General features: G+C 46.3%; 2 protein-coding genes across 8 annotated transcripts in view; one reads left to right on the plus strand and one right to left on the minus strand.

Annotated features, from left to right (window-relative positions):
• The first annotated feature begins 672 nt into the window (after positions 1 to 672).
• Positions 673 to 12,723, plus strand: UPRT (uracil phosphoribosyltransferase homolog). The gene is made up of 7 exons (NM_001031124.2): positions 673 to 1,060; positions 4,030 to 4,072; positions 8,350 to 8,419; positions 10,166 to 10,228; positions 10,839 to 11,000; positions 11,696 to 11,794; positions 12,276 to 12,723. Exons 1-7 carry the CDS (start codon positions 771 to 773, stop codon positions 12,380 to 12,382), a joined length of 834 nt encoding a protein of 277 aa, NP_001026295.2. The 5' UTR covers positions 673 to 770; the 3' UTR covers positions 12,383 to 12,723.
• A 970-nt stretch (positions 12,724 to 13,693) lies between these two features.
• The window catches only part of ZDHHC15 (zinc finger DHHC-type containing 15), a 39,517-nt gene continuing 31,940 nt past the window's right edge, over positions 13,694 to 21,270 (minus strand). For all 7 annotated transcript variants that reach the window (XM_046940496.1, XM_046940494.1, XM_025150054.3 and 4 more), the window contains one exon: positions 13,694 to 21,083. The gene's annotated coding sequence lies outside the window, so the exon portion shown is untranslated. The remainder of the gene's footprint in view (positions 21,084 to 21,270) is intronic.

Below are 21,270 nucleotides of genomic sequence, written 5' to 3' on the forward strand. Positions count from 1 at the left end.
TCCACCAGCAGCAGCCCCTGCCCGGAGCTCACACGGGCACTGTGCCTGGAACTTTGTGTGTGAGATGTGAGCACACCCGTCCCCCCCACCCCCTCAGCTAAGAAGGACATCGCCGAGCCCAGGATGTTTCCACGCTGCCACACGATTACTACACCAGCTTAGCTCAGAATCTCTCATAGTTCTCCCGCTTACCCACAAGGTTCCCGACGGAGGGACATAGGAAGGACGGGTGAAGAAAGCACGGGACACAGACAGCGCCATCAGCGCTTCGTGTTTAGAGCACGGCCGGACCCGTGCGCACACACGGAGCAGCAGAGGCTCACGAAGGCTTTGCAGCCGCACGGAACCAGCGAGCGGCTCGTTCCCGCGCCGCAGCCCACACAGCCGCGGCCGGCCCGGAGCTGAGGGCAGGGCTCTGCTGCGGCCTGAGCCGCCGCGGGGCAACGCCTCGTGCAGAGCCGCAAAGGGCCCAAGCGCACGCTTAAGGAACGTCCCCCGGGAACCGCAACCCACGCGGCTCCTCGGCCCACAGCGGAGCGTCACCGAGACCGGCCGCGACCGCCACCGCGCCACCGCCGGCCCCAAGCGCCGCGCGACGGCCCGGCAGCGCCCCGCGCCACTCTGAGCGACGGCGGCGGGAGCCAATGGGAGGAGGCTGCGGGCGGGCCGTTCGCTCGTCCCCGCCCCTCGGCGGCGGCGCAGCGGGGCCGGCGCGGCGCGGCGCGGCGCGTGGCGGCCACGGTCGGCGCGGGGGGAGGGGGCCCCGGCGCATGGAGGCGATGCCGTGCCACAACCAGCGGCTCGGCGCGGCCGGCGGCCCGCGGCCCCAGGACGAGCAGACGGCGCCGGCGGGCGGCTGCTCCCGGCTGATCCGCTTCGCCGAGCCCTCCGAGGGCAGCAGCAGCGGCAGCCCCAGCCCGGACAGCAGCAGCGGCAGCAACGGGGCGGCGGCGGCCCCCAGCCCCGCGGCGGAGGACTGCGCGTCGCCGCTCGGAGCGCAGCTGAAGCTGCTGCCCATGAACGATCAGATCCGGGAGCTGCAGACCATCATCAGGGACAAGTGAGCGGGGCGGACGGCGCGGCCTGGGGCTGCGGGCGGCCCCGGGGGACGGGGATGGGGATGGGGACGGGGGCGGGGGTGGGGGTCTGTACCCGCGCTCCCCCCGGGCGGCCCCGTCCCGCGGAGCCGCTCGGAGGGCCGCGTGTTCCCGGCGGGGCTCCCGCGGCGCTGCGCAGCGCCTCCCGCGCGGCCATTGCGGTGACGTGCCGCGGGGCGGGGGCGGCCGTTCCCCACCGCCGTGCGGCGGCGCCGCGCTCCCGGCAGCTCCGGGCGGGGCCGACAGCCGCGTGCCCCGCGTCGCATCCTTGCTCCGGGGAACGGAGGCCGATCGGAAACTCCCGGCGCTCTCCCCGCCCTTCTGGCGGCGGCCGTGCTCTCCCGGAGGATGCTCGCTGCTCCGGCGGCTCGGGGAGCGCCGCCGTTAGCTGACAGCTGCCCCGCTCCGCCCCCGGCCGTGAGCGCTCTGTTACAAACGTGAAGTGCAAAAATGAGTGTAGAATGGTGCCGAACGTGCGAGGTGAGCTGCTCGGGACGTGATGATACAGTGCGCCGTGCTCGGCTGCCCAGGCGGTGGGAGCGTACCTCCCTCCGGTCACGTCTGTATCCGCTCTGTACACGGAAGGTGATACTACAGTGTATTAAATTTAGCGTGCAACGTAAGACAAACGTACGTAGCGGGCATCTATTAAAAGCACAATTTGCCCGCTGTGATGTGAGCACCACCACCGGACCCGGAGATGAGCAATATGGGCTGGTAGCATTCAGGTTCAGAATGAGCCCTTCTCGCCTGCTGATGTCAGCAAAGCTGACACCGTATGGCTGTCCTTCTGCCCCTCATTGTTTCTGGCCACCAGAAATTAACACCCTTATGATACGGGCTTTGAAACCCGGTCACAGCTTTCCAGCTGCAGGTGCACAAAGGGGCTGTCGTTTTCATCATTCTTTGGGTCTCATTTTTGTGCACGCCACTGCAGTTCTCTGTTGTCTTCCATCCCCTCTGAGCTGGGCACGGCTGGCTCAGGTGGCGCTGTGAAGCGGCTGTGAGAGCATCAGAGTCTCTGTGTGAGGGCAGAGTAACTAAAGCCTGGTATCTTGTATTCATTCGTATTGTCCACTCTGAACATGAATCGCTTTGCAAACAAAGCTGCAGGTGTGACACTGCCAGGCTTACCTTCTCTGCTGTTGGTTTTCTGGGTTTGCATTCGCCACAGGTGGGAATATGAGTCCCTTTCAAAATCCTAACAGAGTCAGTTTGTATGATGGCAAGGCTTGTCTTGTTTGGTAGGGGTTGTTTGAGTACTGGTTCTGATTAAGTCAGAGTAGCAGAAAATTAGGCAGGGCCTGTCATTTCTGGAAAGAGCAAAAAGTTAAAACAAACAGCATTTGAAATAATGAATAATGTGTTATGCACAAGGAGAAAGATGAGGCTGCCAGTCTGTTTCAGACTGTCTTTTAGCATGGCTAGGAGATTGCTGCTTGCACAGGGACCGGGCAGGCAAACGTATTGGCTTCCACTCACATGAATGTGAACATAAGATGTCATTAAATAAAGGGGTGGCTGTCAGGGAGAGGGAGGTGATTGTCCCCCTCTACTCAGCTCTTGTGAGGCCCCATCTGGAGTACTGCGTCCAGGCCTGGGGCCCCCAGTATAGGAAGGACGTGGAGCTCTTGGAGTGGGTCCAGAGGAGGGCCACTACGATGATCAGAGGACTGGAGCACCTCTCCTATGAGGAAAGGTTGAGGGAACTGGGCTTGTTTAGCTTGGAGAAGAGAAGGCTCCGGGGAGACCTCATTGTGGCCTTCCAGTACTTGAAGGGAGTGTATAAACAGGGGGGGAATGGCTGTTTATGAGCATGGATAGTGATAGGACAAGGGGGAATGGTTTTAAACTGAGACAGGGGAGGTTTAGGTTGGATATTAGGAAGAAGTTTTTCACTCAGAGGGTGGTGACGCACTGGAACAGGTGCCCAAGGAGGCTGTGGATGCCCCATCCCTGGAGGCATTCAAGGCCAGGCTGGATGTGGCTCTGGGCAGCCTGGTCTGGTGGTTGGGGACCCTGCACATAGCAGGGGGGTTGAAACTCGATGATCATTGTGGTCCTTTTCAACCCAGGCCATTCTGTGATGTTGCAGAACCTTGGGGTTTAAGTGCACAACTCTCCTTACAGTGTATCAGAGTATCGTAGTTTGACAATGAGAGAGGGGTATAACTACTGTGCATATGATGTTAATTCTTTGCCAGAGGATTTTTGTAAGGCTAGTGGACTGTAAGCATCGGCTCCTTGACCACGGTGTCTTGACATGGGAAGCAAGGTGTTAAAACCTGGTTTTACTTCTCTCAAGCTTTCAACGTGGCATATTTGCACAGTGTGCGGCAGGAAGAGGTGAGCCCGTTCTTCCTGTCTTCTGAATGGGCCAGAAGCCAAGCAGGCACGTTGGCAAGAAGTTCCACCCAAGCTGTAGGCCAGCAGAGAGGTGTTTTTGTGGTGGTACTTGTGCATCCCTGCTCATTCAGTCTCAAGTTCAGTAGTCTAATCTGCACTATCGTTGTCCCATGGTTTGAGTGATGTGAGAGCGAGCAAAGCAAAACTCTCCGGCTTAAAGATGTGGAACATCTATCAGGCTGCTGAGATCTGAGCTTCTGAGGTGCTGGAGCTGAGCTGGAATGGTGGTACAACAGAACACCTGCAGAATATCAGCCTTACATTATCATGTTTAATTGCTGCTTACACAGTGCAGCAGCATTGCCAGTAATAAGAGATGAGGCCCTCGGTAGTTTACAGCCCCTCAGCCTCCTCCACCCACCACAGAACCCATGAAGTCGGATCTCTGCGGGATAAAGTTGGAATCCAGCAGGAAACTTTTCTACCAACTGTCTCAGAAATATATTGCCCTTGAAGAAATGCCGTCGTTAAGCAATGTCCTTAAAATTATTCCCCAATTTAAAACAGAAATTGTTCCCTTTTTCAGGACAGCCAGTAGAGGAGACTTCGTGTTTTCTGCTGATCGTCTGGTAGGTGAAGCATTTCTTCTTCTTGGTGTTGTGCTTTGTAACTCTTTGATAAAATGGATCTTTCAGGCAAGAATAAACGGTGCGAGAGGCACTTCTCCAAACTGGAAACTGCTGTTTGGCTGCAACTTTCTATGTCGGGACTTCTGTTCCTTGTTACAGACTGCTCTCGTCTCAGAGGGTTCCAGAAACTGTGTTGTTACCAAATACAGCTGCTTTAGGACAGTGAGAAGTACCAATAAGAGAAGACTGTTTAAAAACAGATGCACAGAGGCTGGAGATAACTGGGTGTCAGTGTGAAAAAGCACTTCTGATCCTGTGAACAGATACTACCAACTGACTGCATGCAGAAGTGCCTCCTGGCACCTGTGTGTGAGATGAGCAGCTCTGTGTGCACCCACACCGGGCATCTGCCTGTAACCACGAGGCAGTTACTGGCAGTGACAAAGCAGTTGGAAGTTGGTGTGTTTTAGTAATTCAGAACAAAGACTGCTGGGAATGCAACATTTCTCTCTTTTAAATTAGGTGCTTACAACACCCACTCCCACACATATACTCATATTCATGAGGGTGTTTCCTGTTTGCAGATGCACACTCATTAATGTGGAAGGCCTTTCTTTTCCCCTCTAACAAAGATCAGTTCAGGGAGCATTCAGTTACCAGCACTAAACCAGACAGGTTTAGCCCAGTTTTAACCCATGCCTGATCTAGGCTCGCTCAGGGCTTACTTATGACCACACTGAAGGCTATGACCGCGGTGCATTTTATCGCTGCAGCTTTTCCAACTTTCCCCTCTGCTTTTCCCTTCTTGAGGATGTTTCTGCCATTCCCATTCAGTAAAGGCCCAAACCAACAAAACTCATCCCTGTAATGGCTGGACTGACCGGAGCATCCTCCTTTGCCAACAGTGCTTCATAAGGAACGGGCAGAAAGTCATAGTCCCAGCTTTGTTCTGTGCCAGCAGTTCTCAGCAGACACTGTTTAAATAGACATAACGTCCTTCATGCTGTTGAACAAGTTGGAACAGCGCAGGAAACATCCACAGCTTGTGAAAGTCTGAGCTCAAGTGTGGGTCATTCTTCCCGTTTTTTCTTTTGTTTTGTTTTGTGTTGTGGCTTTAACTTCTTCATTTGCTTAAATGTGTGAATAAGATTGAGGAAGCCAACAAAGGCCAACATCAGCAATGCCACACGTTTAAAGGGTACAGATCTCCAGTCCAGGTGCCCTTCCTCTTCAGTACTGCTGTCACAGGGAGGGCTTTTGGTTAACGTTCTCATTGTACCTTACATTGGGTTTCCACCATTTAAGAACGGTCCTTCCTGTCACCTTTAACATTGGTGCAGAAGGAAAATGAGAATGAAGTTAAGCTTGCTTCTAGGTGGCAGTTGCTAGTGGTGAGTGTTTTGTAAGGTGACATTGGGAAGAGGGCTTAAGGAGCGATTTTAAAGCTGATGAATCGATAGTGGTAGAATTTTTTCTTTTGCCAGCTTCTTTCTTACACAAGGGGATGTCATGAAAGAAATATTCAAAGATACTTGGGTAAGGGTTAGCAGAAGGCTTCTGAAACTGACTGCCAGTGTTGAGGTGCTGCAGCTGCAAGAGGGAGGTTAAAGTCTTGAGGAAGACAACCCATCTTGTGTCTGTGAGGGAGAGGCAGGTGAGGGAAGGAAGCTTCTAGCTCAGGAAATGATCAGTCATTGTGACCTGTGGTAGGAGATAGCTGAGTAGAGTGCCCTGAAGGTGCTCCATGATTGTGCTGAGCTCTCATATCCTTGCTGCCCTGCAGCCACACACTGTACAAGTAAGTGTTTTGTTGATGACACCCATGCAGGATCTCTGTAGAGCTAGTGAGATGCTCACTAAACCCGAAGCATTTTTACTGAGACACCTACGAATTTTTTTATGAGGTCTTGGTGGGAGGTACCCAATAAGCTGGGTCCAGTCAGATAAGTGAGTGCTGCATACAGCAGAGTGGATGCCATAGCAGTGTGCTGTGGGCTAAAAGAGCCAGTAACAGGATGAGGAGATGTCTCCCACAGACACAGAGGATGTCCTACGTCCAGTTTTTGGCAAGGACCAAGCAAAAACCGGCCCACGGCCTGGATTCAGGGAGGTGTTTGTCACCTGCACTGCCCTGCAGCCCCCAGCTCACAGCACTGCAGTGCATTTCTGCAGAGAGCAGAATGCAGACTGTGCGGTTTTGAGGTCTGAGAGAGGAGTTGGTTCTTCCCAGCAGCAGTGTGTGGTGCTGAACGGGTCACCTCACCTTCCTGCCTACCTCCCTCCCCGTAGCAAAGGGTGGTGATGGTGATTCTCAAAACTGCAGGCAGGCATGAGAACTGTAAGGCCCAACTGCTCTGGGTTACAGGTATCTTTTGGGGTGCCTCTTCCAAGGTTTGTCCGCTCAGAGCTGCACCATCCCTACCTGCACTGGGCCTGGTTGCCTTATTTAGCAATTACACCTCTTCTAAATGACAGTGTGGTCAACCTGCTTCCTCTGGTTGCCTAAATCCAAATTCCTCTGCTCACGGACCCTGAAGGACTGGTCAAACCTGATTTCTTCAGTGGTATTTGAGACTTTATTCATGTGCTTAATTGGCCAAGAAAGGGCAGGTTCACTACTATCTGAACATCCTCAAGGTGTTTATGTGGTAGTTAACTGAACCTCCTTGTCTGCTATAAGCTGTGGCTTTTGCTAGCAGTTTGAACAGGTCTGCTAATGAAGACTGAAAGCAAACAGTATTTTCCTTGCTGACTGCAGAGGCAGTCTTAAATGTGTAATTGTAATAAGTGAGCACACTGATTGTATAGTTTTGTGTATCAACATTAAATGCATAAACTGAATTTTGTAAGCCTCGACATCCAAAATAGACTTTTTTTCCCCCCTTGTTATTGCTAACTTTTACTCCTGGTTTTAATATCTGGCCAAACTCTTCTACGTTGGGACCAACGTTTCACCTCTCCCTGCTCTTGTGGGGCCGTAGCTTCTGCTGCTTCAGCTTCTGCTTCTGAGCAATGGCAGCAACGTGGGGGGAGCAGAGCTGCTGGGCATTGCATCACAGGGAGAAGGGGTGGAAATTATTGTAGCTCAGTGCGAGGGCAGCAGAAAGCGTAGCACGAACATAAATGTTTTATCAGCACCGACAAGTTAACAAAAGAGTCCTCCCAGCCTCTTCATAAAACATTGATACATGTAGTAAAAACAAGGAGATTTGTAATCTGACTATAGACTTACACTGGTTCATCTGCCAGAAGTTTGCAGTAATGCGGACCGATGCCAACCCTGCCAACAGTGTGTGCTAGGAGCCGGGGCGGGATGGAAGAACAGAAGACTCCTTTTGGTGTGCCCTGTGTCAGGAGTGCTGTGTGAAGCGAGCAGTGTACTCGCCCAGTCCCAGGAGCAGACACCTCATTTCTGCCATTACACAGTGACTTTTGCTTTAATAGGTTTCTCTGGCATGGCAGCAGCTCTCTTTGAGCAGTTCTGGCCTATGAATCTTTGGCTCACTGGCAGAGAGAATTTACTACGTCTGTAATACCCACAGCATCTTTCATGGGCAGTCATTCTGGGTCCAGATGAGCACATTTCAGTGCCTCTGCCTGAGTACAGCTGCAGGTTGTGTGGCCTCTGGAGGGACGTGTGACTTACTTACAAGCTCTCTTTCCAGCAGAGCTGTCTCTGCTGCAGCTGGGCTGTCCGTACAGCGTGGAAGCGCAGCTGCTTGGCAGTGCACTCATTGTAACCACAGCTGCCAGGTGCCAGAAGGAAAGGGTGATAAAGAGACTTGTCTTTGGGCACTTGGTGGTGTATTTACATTGCTACAGCTCCCATGGCTGTGCTGGGCAGCCCCAGTACAGTTTCTGCACAGAAATGCGGATGTAGCTTGTGGCATAGCTGGTGGGGAACTTAAGGGGGAATTTTCCTTGGTTTTGAAGTAGGATTTTCTATCAGCAGACTGGAAGTTCACACTGGTGGTTCGCCAGCACTGGTGGAAGGTTTGTCCCTCATACCTTTATCTGCCAGGTAGAAAACAAGTCCGTTTTATCACGTCGTTACTGATGAACTCTCCCCCTGCCAATTTTGTTTTTCACTGCCTTCATTTGATTTGTGTACGTACACATACATTGCTCCAAAAAACCCTTTAAATCAGTCCCTATCTATCAGTAAAAGAGGATCTACTTGGCTGTGAGGTGTTCACATCGTCCTTGTAAAAACAGCTAGCATTTCTTATTCTCATAGATAACAGATCCCTTCAAGCTGTTTTTTTCTGGTTCCCCAGATCAGACTCGTGGTTGAAGAGGGACTGAATCAATTGCCATACACAGAATGCACAGTGACCACTCCAACAGGTATGTGGGAAATTACTCCTCCCCCCGGTAGGACTGGAAGTGGAAGCTTGATCAATATAACAAATATAACAATAAAACAGCTTTACAAAAGGCTTGAACAATTTAACATTCAGGTTAGAGTGCAGAGTTAAGGCCCCTTCAAGGTATTAAAAAAAGCTAGAAAATGTGTAACAACACAGATGAACAGAACGCAGTTGTATAATTATCTTACTAAGGCTTTAAATTGGTTTTGCAAAACTGCAATGAAAATGTCCCATTGTATATGCACTACCACTTTACTTGCCCGCATTGTAACACTGAATTAAAACTGCTGACATTTCACATGCCTGTTGCATTAAAAAGGACTCTGCACGAGTGATTTTACCTTGCCAGCCTAAATCTGCCCCTGTTGCAACAGAGGGCAGCTGGGAGTAATGGTAAGCAGCAAATAAAAAGTGGTTGTGTTGACATGAGGAAACCCACTGCAGTACTTTTGGTTTGCTCCTATTAACTGTAAAGATGCAGAAGGGTGCAGGCAGTACTCAGGTAGCAGAGCTGCTGCTTACCACATATCAACCACTCCAGTGCAAGCTCTGAGCCTGTGGTACGCCTGTAAGAGCTGCACCAGGTGAGTCCTCCTCTCCCTGTGGATTTCACTGGCATTTATTCAGGCTGAGAGCAGCTCTGTATATTAGTGCACTCTTCCCCTCTACCCTTCACAATAAATCACCTGCATTCTTTACCCTACTTCTACTTACAGAAAAGATGGGCTGAAAGCGCTCCGTTTGAAGCTAGCTGAAGTTTAAGAAAGCACTCAGGAAGGCAAAGTCACTTACCTTTGCTCATTTTAAAATAGATCAGCAGCTACCTCTCGAGCATTGGCTTCACATCTGTTCCAGGTCAGCTGGTGACAGGTAGTTCAGTGCCCCTCAGCTCCTCTGTATTACACAGTGTGACTGGGAGGACCCCTGCAAGTAATGCCATTCATTCTGAAGCTCAGCGGTTCTTCAGGGGGCCACTTGCCTGGCTGTGGGTAATGAGTGTCTTGGACCTCACTGCCTGGCCACAAGTTACGCTGGTGAAGAGGCTGCATTCTGCCATCATTCCTGGCCACACCATCGAGTCACCCTCTGACACTGCGTCAGCTCTCCTCTGTCAGTGTGGTGGCCCTTCTGCTCAATACCTGTACCTGGTGAGGAAGCTGAAAGGGCCTCAGATGTGTTAACTCGAGGAGGAACAGTGCCTTGGGAATCCAAACACTTACGTATGAATTCTTGCTTACCTATACTGAACTCTTTTCCTCCAAGCATTTGTAAGATGCTGTCAGAATAGCAACTTCTGTTCTTTAAGGATCAAAAGCAGACTGTCCCTCAAGGCCGTTAACAAAATACCCTATTGCATCTCCTTTAAAGGAGCCTTTGGACTTTTCAGTCAGGCAGGGGAGCATGCAGAGTCCATAAAGAAAATTGCCACACATTCTTCACAGCGGTGCCACTTCTGAAGCAGTTTACAAGTAAAGAAAGCACGAGTTCTTTAATACTTTTTGGTCCTGTTCCCATTGCTTGAGGACTGCGGGATGTGGTGTGCAGGTTGGCTCATGCCAGTTGTTGAGATACGTGGAGATAAGCGCTGTCCCTGTGCTATGTGGGGGCATCTCCTTTCCATTCACACCAGGGTCACTTCAAATAGCGTGCCCTGAAAGGGCACCAGGAAGGGACAAAAGGGTGCAATCACTGCCACTGATGTTTGGTTTCTTTCCTCTCCTAGGATACAAGTATGAAGGAGTGAAATTTGAAAAGGGAAACTGTGGAGTCAGCATAATGAGAAGTGGTAGGCAGATTTTGGTTGTTGAATGAGTACGAGTTATACATCTTTAAAACCTGTAACCAAACCTTTAAACCTTAAAACCTTTCTTCTTTTTGAAAAAGTGCAACCACACTTCTCTACAGCACGGGTTTAGCTAAACCTGCTGGTTGCCATTCTTTCTTAGTTGTTCTTGATCACAGAACACCAAGTGATGTTTCCTCACCCTTTTATCAAATAACTGCAGCAGATTTCATCTGACCTCTTCTCAGCAACTCTCCTTCCTTGTTTGTTTCTGATTTTTTCCTCCTCAAAGATAGCTCTGCAAATGAGTCATGCTCAGTGATGGCAGGGACAGTATTATTGTGTTTGAAACTTTGGGAATCCCCACAGGTTCCCGTGCAGCTCTTCTGCACTGCGGTGTCTCTAGGCAAAGCTCAAAGTTGTTTTCCAAACCACGTGTGCATTATGACATAGTTTGTTTTGATGTTTCCACCTCTTGGAAAAACTTGGAACCAAGAAAAACTCCTTTTGAGAACCCTTCACCGCTACAGTATTGGGGCTGTGTTGTTTAATTGTAACATCTTGTAGCTGTGCCCTTCCTTAGCACGTAACAACTTTTCCCTGCTGTTTCGAGGCGAAGCCATGGAACAAGGTTTACGGGACTGCTGCAGATCAATCCGTATAGGAAAGATCCTGATACAGAGCGACGAGGAAACTCAGAGAGCAAAAGTGTACTACGCTAAGTTTCCACCAGACATTTACAGGAGAAAAGTTCTCCTCATGTATCCAATACTAAGTAAGTATCTGTATTATTTATGGCTGGGCTTCCCTGAGCAGTGACTGTTCTGTATTTAAAGGAAGGTGTCTGAATTTTGGGGACTTTTATTAGAGTCTGGCTTGGTTTAGGTGACAGAGCAGGGACTCGGTCAGCCTGCATTAATGTGACTGAGGAAATCATTTGGGTACGGCTGCATGGGAGAAAGGCTGACGCATTACGGTCTGATGGCAACATTCTGAAAACTCAGTCTGTATGAGAAAAGATTTCTCACCGTATTTTTGTTACGCTGTTAAAAGAGTTCTTTGACGAATACTCTAATTCTAAATTATTTTTAAATTAAATGCAATTAAAAAATGTATCAGGACATCATCAGGATGAAGTAACTTTTCCAGTTCAAGATATAATTCTGTTCTTGCACACGGTGCTCTTAATTGCTATTTTAGATGAGTGTTCTTGCCTCGGGGCTCTAATAAAATCCACTGACTCCAGCATTTAAGACCTGGCACAGTCAGTTATTTTAATGTAGACATGAAGTTCCTTTGTCAGGAGACCAAAGTCTTCTATAATTAATGCTTGCCGAGGTGATAGTCGCCCAGTGGAAAAGGACAGTACCTCCACTCAGCCACACACCAGCACTAATGCGGACAACTAACCTCAGCTGGCTTAGGGTGAGTGCTTCAAACAGGAGAAAATCTTCCTTTTTCCTCTTCTAGGTACTGGTAATACTGTAATTGAGGCTGTAAAAGTTCTTATAGAACATGGCGTACAACCAAGTGTCATTATCCTGCTAAGCCTATTCTCCACACCTCACGGTAAGTTGAGGGGCTGTGAGGGGCAGAAGAGGGAGAACAGGTACATTTAAGTGGGGATTCCTAAAGCCTGTGCATTCCTACAAGCACAGACTGCAGCACTGCTGCCAGGTAACACAAACCTTCCTGCTGCTCTAAAGCACAGGAGCCCATGGATTGCATTGGGTTGGTCTGATGGCTGTTTGAGTGAAGAAGGAATGTGAATCTTGGGGGTCATCTTAAAAATTGGCCGTGGCAGATATCACTATCAAAAATCAACCATGCTGTAACCACAGTGGTGATTAGATTGGAAGTTACGTGTATGGTAAAGAAGATGAAAATCAAACAAGAAAACCCAGGACAATCCACAGTCAGCTAAGCCAGAAATGAGATGGAGGAACAGAGGCAGAGCCATCCACAGAATTCTGCTTATCATGATTTAACAGGTGGGGCTGAAATACAGCTGTAGTGTCGCGTTAATTATTGCCTTTCTTTCTCTCAAAAGGTGCCAAATCTATTATCCAGGAATTCCCAGAGATCACAATTTTAACTACAGAAGTTCATCCTGTTGCGCCAACACACTTTGGACAGAAGTATTTTGGAACGGACTGACACACTTGGAACAAACTGATACTGACTGTATGATATTACATAAGAGGTTTTGGGTTTTTTTTTTTTTCTACATTTTATTATTATTTCTAGCAGAGTTGGTTGGGGGCACGTTTAAAAATCTTTCTGGCCAAAGGGGGAAATACTTGACCTAGATTACTTCTTGTTGGTTACTGCTTCAACACAGAACCAAGTGCGGTAACAAACACCGAATCATGGCAAAGTCAAGCATCTTCATGTTGTACCTGTATAAACTGCTACACTCTCTGCTTTAATTTATTTATTCTTCTATAGCCTGTTTTGTGGCTGCTTGCAAGAGCAAAATAAAACAACTATATGATCAAGGTGTACACTTCATTTCTAGTGCCGATGTTTCCGTCACTCCACATTGGCCAGTACAGCCACTCTAATGACTCGAGAATGATGGGTGCACTTGGAACTCACTGTAATCGTTAGCAGCCACGTTGCACTCCTGACAGTTTTCATTTGGATGGTGGCCAAAACCAAAAGATAGACACCTCTGAATTTTGATCTCTCTATATTTGAAAAGTAGAACATCTGCAGCTGCCTTGATCAGTGGTACTGAAATAATAATCTTCCTGTTGCAGTGCGTGTGCCCTCTCTGCAAATGAGGTGGGAATTAAGAATGGGAGAAGCACTATCTACAGAAATTCTGCTTCCACAGTGCTGAAGTTTTTCCTCTTAAACCACTTGTGGTTCAATCTGTCTCACTCACCCTTCTACAGAAATGTAAACTGGCAAAAAGTTGGGTTCGCTGAGCAGCAGGGCTTGAAGTCAAAAGACAAACGTGGCCCCCTTTGATTTGCACTCTTTCAAAAAACATTCAGTGCAGGCTGTATGAATCAGATTAGACATTCATCTGTTTGCCAACTTTATCTTTCTGATATGTGGCAGTAAGTACACAATATGCAGCAAGTCAACTAGCTAGCATCTCATTTTAATATAACTTTGAAAAACGAATAGATCAAAACAATACAGTCTGTTACTCCTGTCACAAACATCCATGTTCTAGGAAATGCAGGATTATACTGTGCCCTCACAAACCCATCACAAGCAGGTGCCTCTTACTTCTTGTCAAATGGCTGAAGGTGAGCATCCCACTGAGAGGCCTGGCTGCTCCTAACAGCGCTGTTAAGACAAGGGGGCAGGATTCAGTGAATCCTTTTCGTGGCCCAAATGAACCTTCTCTATTACTCGATAATAATTTCAGCTAATTCAAGTTGTGTGAGGCTTCCAGAGATAGCCTGTGCTCAGGGTAAGACCTAGGAAATAAGAATTCACGAGTATAATAAATTAACCAAAAATGGTTTTAATGCAGTCCTTGCCTGTGGTACAGTGTAAACCATGCAGGCTTTCTAGTATAAACCATAATAGAAAATGACAAAGCAGAATGTACAGTATATTCACCTGTAGAAACCATACAAACACGTGGAAAATGCTAGTGAAACATACACAAAACAATCATATTAAAGACATCTGTTGGACAGTAAAAACAAGTATCCAAAGCTTTTGTAAAAACCCCTTTGATATCAAAAGTATCAATGCTGGCAACAGCATTAACTCCTGAACTCTGTACTAAACATCCACATGCTGTCAGCAGACCGTTTGCAATGTTCCCTGGAAAACATTTGCTTTCTACAAAATCAAGGGATCAAACAACATAGCTCTGAGCGTCATTCCATTATTGAACAGAATAATGTTAATTACGCAGATCTTGCAGACTCAGGATTTTTATAAATACCAACACCAGGCCATACTGGTTACCTCTCAAGCAACCGAAAGCAATAAATCAATAAAATGAAGTTTATTATACTGTTCCAAATAATTCAGCAGTTACTGGCACAGAGCCCGAGAAGCCAGTCCTCCTTGATATGAAAAGCTCTTTACGCTACAGTGGTTTACAGAGAAAGTTCTGGCCCAGCTGAAGAGGTAGTATCTTGGCTCTCAAATGGAGCTGACTAGTCCCAAAGCAGCTGTTGGTTTGTGTCCTGCTTCATGCAAGGTTTCCGACCAAATCAAAACCATCCATTGACACTAACGAGCCAAACTGCTTTATTTTAAAGCAACATAAAAACAGCTTCTAATGCTGAATTCTAACACACAGAGAGATTTGAAATCTAATCCTGAGAATTAAGTTTTATCTTCGAGATACCCATTTTCAAATCAGGCAAATGATTCTCAGCTGAAAAGCAGCTGAACAGGGAGAGTAATTTACAGCAACTTCTGTTTTCTGTGCTAGTAACCAGAGGGAAGCTGGGACAGGGAGCACGGGAGGCTCTCTGCTCCAACACTGCAATCCCAAATCAGTCAGAATAGCTCAGGTCGAGGCGATCAGTGCACAACAGAAGTTACTAGTGAGCTTAACTGTGAAAGAAGAATGCCTGCACGTGGACTTCATTCAAATCAGCACAAGTGTCCCACCTACCTCTTCACATCATCTCTGCGTCGGAAATACCTCCTCTGCTCCTCACTGGAGGCCACGTCTGCACCAACCCAGGAGCTTCATTACATCAGCAGGATGCCAGATGCTGATACGAGAATGTGATGCTCGTACACATCCTGGGTCCTCCAGGAACAGGCAGGGAAAAGAAAACAGGCCAACATTTTCAATAATCCACGGAATCTCCTTTCTCTTGGAGAGGAGAGTGGTGATCTGAGGAGGTGCAGCACACAACTCCAGTTCAGAAAGGAGACAGAGAGGACAAAGACATTTTTTCCTCCCTGGGCTTCCCGTAGCCCCATAATACAGGAGTAGTTTAAGCCTACTAAGTCCTGAGATTACAGAAGTGCCATCAGGTATAAAACCTCTGAGTTACATCAGCTGTTTGATCCTAGTACTTGATGCAACCAATTGTGCCTTTTTTTAAGCACAATTGAAATAAGAACCAAGGATGATCCCTTTATCCTTTTTTTTTCTTAACAGAAACCTACTTTTTTTTTTTTAATAAAACAGTGCTTGTTATTCACTAAAGCTTTAGCAAATACTGCTGTAAATCTTAAAACCTTATGCAGAAAAAATACATATTTCAAGCAGCATGAAGGCGTAACCAGCTTATGTGCTCATATTTGAAAAGCAAACTTACATTTTACTTCACAAGGTTTACAATTCAAACTGAAGTGAGAAAACAAAGATTTTTTAGGGAACAGAAAAGCAATGCAGAAAGTTGGATCCCACTGCTCTGGGAACAAAAGGAAACACAAACCGGTCCCTGACAAACATGAAGATTATTACAAATAAAATACATGGCCCAGCTGTTTAAAGTGACACCCTCTCCCCTTGTTAGCATCCAAACAAAACCACACGAACAGCTGAAAGCTGAGATATTTCAACTACATATTCAGGAGGAAGAGCAAAAGGGAAAAGAGAAAAAGCAGAGCAAGAACAAAACTAAGGGTAGGCACGATCTCAGTGTTAATTACCAGAAAAGGAAATAAGCATTAAGCAGGAAGGGTACATCATACTGCCACAGCCTGGACACGCTCATCACAGCCCAACTGTTTGACAGGCCTTTATTTTAATGAAAAAAGCCACTCTACCATGGAGATGCTTTAATTGATGGCTTCAGAACAACTGCTCTATAACAAAACAGAAGCTGACAGAATTGGAAAAATATCAATAAAATCAAGCTATTTTCAAGTAGCATGGATCAATTTCGAAACTTTGTACCAAAAGAGTCATGGAAATGAAAATGTGACTCTGAGTTAATTAATTCTGGCTTAATAAACAAGATCAACAGTACCTCCTTAGCCTGCTAATTCAACACTCATGAATGAGCCAGCTATGCAAACAGCAAATCTGTGCTGCTGGCTTATCGACTGCGTCGGAGGCAGCTGGTCCCTGAATGCACTGCAACACATCTTCCTTTATATCTAACTACAGGGAAGAAAAGGTTAATTTCTACTTTTCCCTGACATTTTACATTCATATCATGTTACAGACTTTACACATCAAGTTTTGTCACTAACGCCTAAGTTGTGCTTTCAGTCCACACCAGCATACAGAATATAAAAACTACAGCTCTTACAGATTTTGCTGAATCACATTTCTGGCTTGTTCCAGGAAGTAAACATTCATTGCTGTAGTGCTATTAAAAAGCTTCCCGGGCCCCATCAGCTACAGTACTCTACATGCACTACTACAGCCTACTAAAACATACAGTACTACTCCTTGTTCAGAGGAATACAATCTTATTCTACTCCAAAAGCACTGTACCAATTCAGCAAGAGAAAAAAAGGTGCAGTGCAGTGATGCTTACTACAGCCCTAATTCCTTGGACAGCACTCACCGGCCAAAGATAGGACTTCACACAATACAATCTGCAGAGGCATCAATATGATGCCTTCTCTAAAAGTACAGCCTACCTGAATGTAAATGGGAGAAAGGAGGGAGGTGAGGAGGTGGTTTGTTATTTTGGAGCATTAGCCTAAGAGAACAGGGATAAGACAGGGTGGCAGCTACCACAGTACAATCCAGCAAGAGAATTCTTTCTTTTTCACACAATGGCATCCACTTGGAAAAGTTCTCACTCCCACTATAGGAAGCATTCGTAAAACACTTAAATGGAGACCACGAAAGGCCAAAGGCAAGGTATGCCATCCACAGGCTGAATTCTCACACTACTGTGCCCTGATTTAAGTGAACAAAGCTCACTGGTGTGTTCAGCACTTCTAGAGACACTGCAGGTGAATGATACTGAGACACAGGATCTCGCTCCAGCCACGCGCATTGCTAGCTGATGATGGCTGGTAGAATTACAGCTTCTGATGGCTGTATTCCAGCTCCCACATTCCCAGCAAGCAATCTGGACAGTACAGGCAGGCAGCCCAGCAGGCAGCCCAAGGCCTGACGCGCACTGAGCACCGCTGTGCCCGCAGCCTGCTGGCAACACAGAGTGCTCTTCCCCCTCCCTTGGCTACACGAAGCTAGGCCAGCAAAACTGTTCTCCACGGACAGATGCTTCTACAATTCCTGGCAGTCTGATATCCATTGAGGACAGAAGTTACTTTGGGCCTCTTCCACAATGTATCATGCAGACTGAGCCTGCAGGACCACACCAGTGAAAGTGGAAATGCATTTTACCCATCAAAGAGCTATTTGCATGTTAAAAAAAACCACTAAGGTGCACTCAGCTGAATAGTTCAGCTGTTCTTTTACCTGCAGCAGTGCCTGCAGACAGCCTGAAGCATTTGCTTCTCAGTGCACTTACCTAGCAGACCTGGCAGAACCTGCATATACTACATTCTTTGTATGCAACTTTAGTACAGAATCTAAGAAAACAAAGCCAAATGATAAACTAAATAGGAACCCAGCTTTAAAGCCATAGGTAGCAGGAGGTGCAGTCAAAATCAGTGCTTTAGTGCTGCCCAGATCTCTAATTAACAGGTTTCTTAAAGGCCAAAAATGCCAAGTGAAAAAACAGTGTCCTCCTTATTAGGTCATCTGCAGTGACGTTTGAAGCATCAGCTGCAATAACGCACGGAGCAAACAGATCTCAGCAGCACTACTTGGAGAAACAGGTTTCCCCCAGTGATCCAGCTGCTCACTTGCAGCTTTGGTGAACACCCCCCAGACTTTTCATTGCAGCTCTCTGCATCAGCTTTGACCTTGGCAGGCAGAGGAGCCTGCCTGACTGTTCTGCTTTCAGTGGAGACAGAGTTGACTTTTCCTTCATAGTGTCTGCCACAATGCAGTGCTTTGGCTTTAGGAGAAAAGCAATGTTGATAAACACTGATGTTTAGTTTCTGTTGAGCAGTGCTGCGTGGAGCTAAAGACCTTTCAGTTTCTCTACTCCTTGAACTGTCCTGCCAGTGAGGGGACAGAACCATGACAGCTGATCTCAACTAGCCAAATGGATATTCCATATCATACGGCATCATGTGGAAAAAAACCTTGAAAAATCATGGGGAATTGGCCGAGTGGGTGGCTGCTGCTCAGAGGCTCATGATATGGTGCTGCTGGGTTAAAGCACAGCACCGACTGCCCTGGAATTCAGCATACACAGTACAAATACTCGGCACAGAATAAGTATATCTCTTTCAATTAAACAGAAGAGAACAAAATGGAGTTTGTTCACTCAGACACACCAGAGTTTTTTCCTCCTTCAGTATTTGTTTCACATTCCATCCTGACGCATTCAAAAACCTGACTGGTGCAGATACTGAAGTGGCTCTGAGCTATCACACTGCTTATCACTTTTATCTGCACGAGTATTTGTGCAGCTGAGCTGCTTTTAAGAAAAAGGAGAATTTGCCATATCTAACTACGAGCAAGTTTATTTAGTAAGAGTAAGATAGGGACAGATGCCAAAGCATCATTTAAGTAGTTGGAAACTTTTAAAGCTGCTTCTAAATCTGAACTGGATAGCTGCATTATCATAAAGATATCTGTTTTAATAATAACCACAAGACAAAAACAGATTTTACTTACTAACTAATGAACAGTGCTGCATCTAGACAGCAAGTAGAGATGCAGCCCGCAGTTCTTTTAGGTAGTTCTTCTGCTGCTTTGCTTGGCAGAGAAATAGCATTAAAATAATGACATGGCTGTAAACAGAACCAAACCTCAAAAGGACACAAGATCCTGCTCAGAAAACTCTTGTAAATCCACACAGCTTCACACAGCTTTGATATTCCTATCTGAAAAACACACTTCAGCTGGCAGAATGGAACAGTCAGCAATTTATCCTCCTGCTTTTATATACAAGGAATTTAGAGTTTTAAAGGCACAAATACACAAGTAACGGTGCTAAATTCCTACACGCTTCCTACAGCAAATAACTGGCACCTCCTTCTCACAATCCCCCCTCCAGAATACGTTTTACCAGAAACAATGTGATCAGTTCTAATATTGCCTTTCACAGCTTAAAACTGAGCACGAGACTCATTCCCGAGAAACGCAGGTTGAGATTTAGCAAGAAAAATAGCTTCAGTGGTCAACAGCCACCCGGTGACAGAACCACCCAACTGAAGTGGCCAAAGTAGGAATACTCCAAGAGAATTCCATACAACTCTGAAGAGAAAGGACAGTAAGATAGACTGGGAGAACCTGCCCGAATTTCTGAGAACTGAACTTCAGCAGTAGCCCGTTTTGCAGACTCTATTGCCTGTGCTACTCCTAAGTACAGCCTGACATATAAAACACCATGTCCAAAGGGCACGGTTTATACCAGGTAGTTAAATGTCTACTCATCGACAAAACGTCTCTGCACATCTCTTCTGTCTTATAACACACTTCCACTGGTAGCACGACAGAGGAAACAGAGGAGAAGAGTCTTCATCTGTCGCCAAGGCCTTTGTCACCAACAGACACTTAGATCAGGTGATTTCTCATGACAACTGCTTCTGTAGTTAAAGCAGACACAAACGGGCTGATGAACAAACACAAAACCAGGATAGAAAATGCTAACAAATGATCTTAAAAGCAGCATACCAATTCAGTAAACATGCACCTCATTCAAAACATGAGAGATGGAGTTGCCAGCTCTGAATCATGCAGATAAAATAGCGACTCGGATCTAGAAAAATACATATAATCCTGCCAGCAAATTCTCAGTTCCATTCCACACAGTAAAAATAACAATACACTCCTCTAATTGCAAATGGAACAAAATAAAGAATCTAATCACCTCTTGGTGCTGAAAAACCTTTTAAATATCAGTCAATACATCTACTGAGGAAGAAGTTTGAGATAATTCAGTACATCAAAAGTCTCTTCAGCATTACGGGGCTGAAACTACCTGTGTGGAACATATACTCCAAGCACAACTGTGGGAGCTAAAAATTCAGCACACATTTCCAACTTGTGGGTTTCAAACCTATATCTTCCTTTCTGACTCCACAAACAAGATTTTCCATGGAACACGGGCCCGGGAACAAGTTGATAATGCTCTAATTACTATGCATACACTGTCCTTTTAGCCCTAGGAATTAACGCACGTTGTGCTGCCTAAAATTCCTGTTTGCGCTTTAGGTAACCCTAAGTAGAATTGAAGGGCACTGTAACTCAAACTGTAAGATATTTACACTACCCTAGAAAAAAAAGCATCTGTGGCCACAATATTCTTGAATCTTGATACTGGCAATGTGATCGTTCTGTTTTCATATACAGTTGCACATGTATATACACACATTCAGTGCTTTTTCTTTCAACACAAATATATCAACTATCAATTTGGTGCCAAATTTAAGTGAGTCTGTATCTCACCGAGTTGAACAGACTCAGAACTTTAAACATACTAGAAAACGCCACCTGGCTGAGGAGGTTAGAGCATCAGTCTCAGTATAAATACCATCCCCAAGAATATTATGGCTTGGAAGAATTTTGAGAACTAAAGTCCCTGATGTTTGCAAAACGAAAAGGCCTTTGGAAATGCACTCGCATCAATACTTTTTTCTTTTAAACCTATTTTGAATAAAAAATATATATTATTTATAAAATAAAGAGAGCAGGCCAAAGAAGGTTGGCCAGAATCACTCTGTAAAACTGTTCCATTCACTCCATAACTTAAACTTATAAAGCCTTGAAACATCTGGATAGCAGGATTTCTGGAGAAGCACTCTAGAATGCAGATTCCAATCAAATGATACTTCTTGATGCTTTTACATCTTGAAGATCCACTTATTTTCTGCCTCTCAAAACTGAAGTCCATGCAGAGAGAAGGGATGTTGACTCCTGAGAGGGAAGCTGAAATTTAAATAAAGAAAAACAAGCAATGTAAACACTGATTTGATGAAGAATATATGCCTTCTAATCCCAAATTTCAGCATCATTTTAAAGCCATGCAGATTCACAGGGAAAATGCTACTTTTTCACACCCCGAGTGGAATGGCAATATGTAGTTCTCAATGACTACCTACAGAAGAAACACTGT

Source organism: Gallus gallus, chromosome 4 (assembly GCF_016699485.2).
Source record: "Gallus gallus isolate bGalGal1 chromosome 4, bGalGal1.mat.broiler.GRCg7b, whole genome shotgun sequence".
NCBI classification, from domain to species: Eukaryota; Metazoa; Chordata; class Aves; order Galliformes; family Phasianidae; genus Gallus; species Gallus gallus.

What these genes read in the sequence shown, in the direction of transcription:
- UPRT (NM_001031124.2), top strand. Translation starts at nt 771, where the DNA reads ATGGAGGCGATGCCGTGCCACAACCAGCGGCTCGGCGCGGCCGGCGGC. An exon ending in CAGACCATCATCAGGGACAA is followed by an intron (nt 1,061 to 4,029) that starts GTGAGCGGGGCG and finishes TCCCTTTTTCAG; the next exon opens with GACAGCCAGTAGAGGAGACT. An exon ending in CCTCATGTATCCAATACTAA is followed by an intron (nt 11,001 to 11,695) that starts GTAAGTATCTGT and finishes TTCCTCTTCTAG; the next exon opens with GTACTGGTAATACTGTAATT.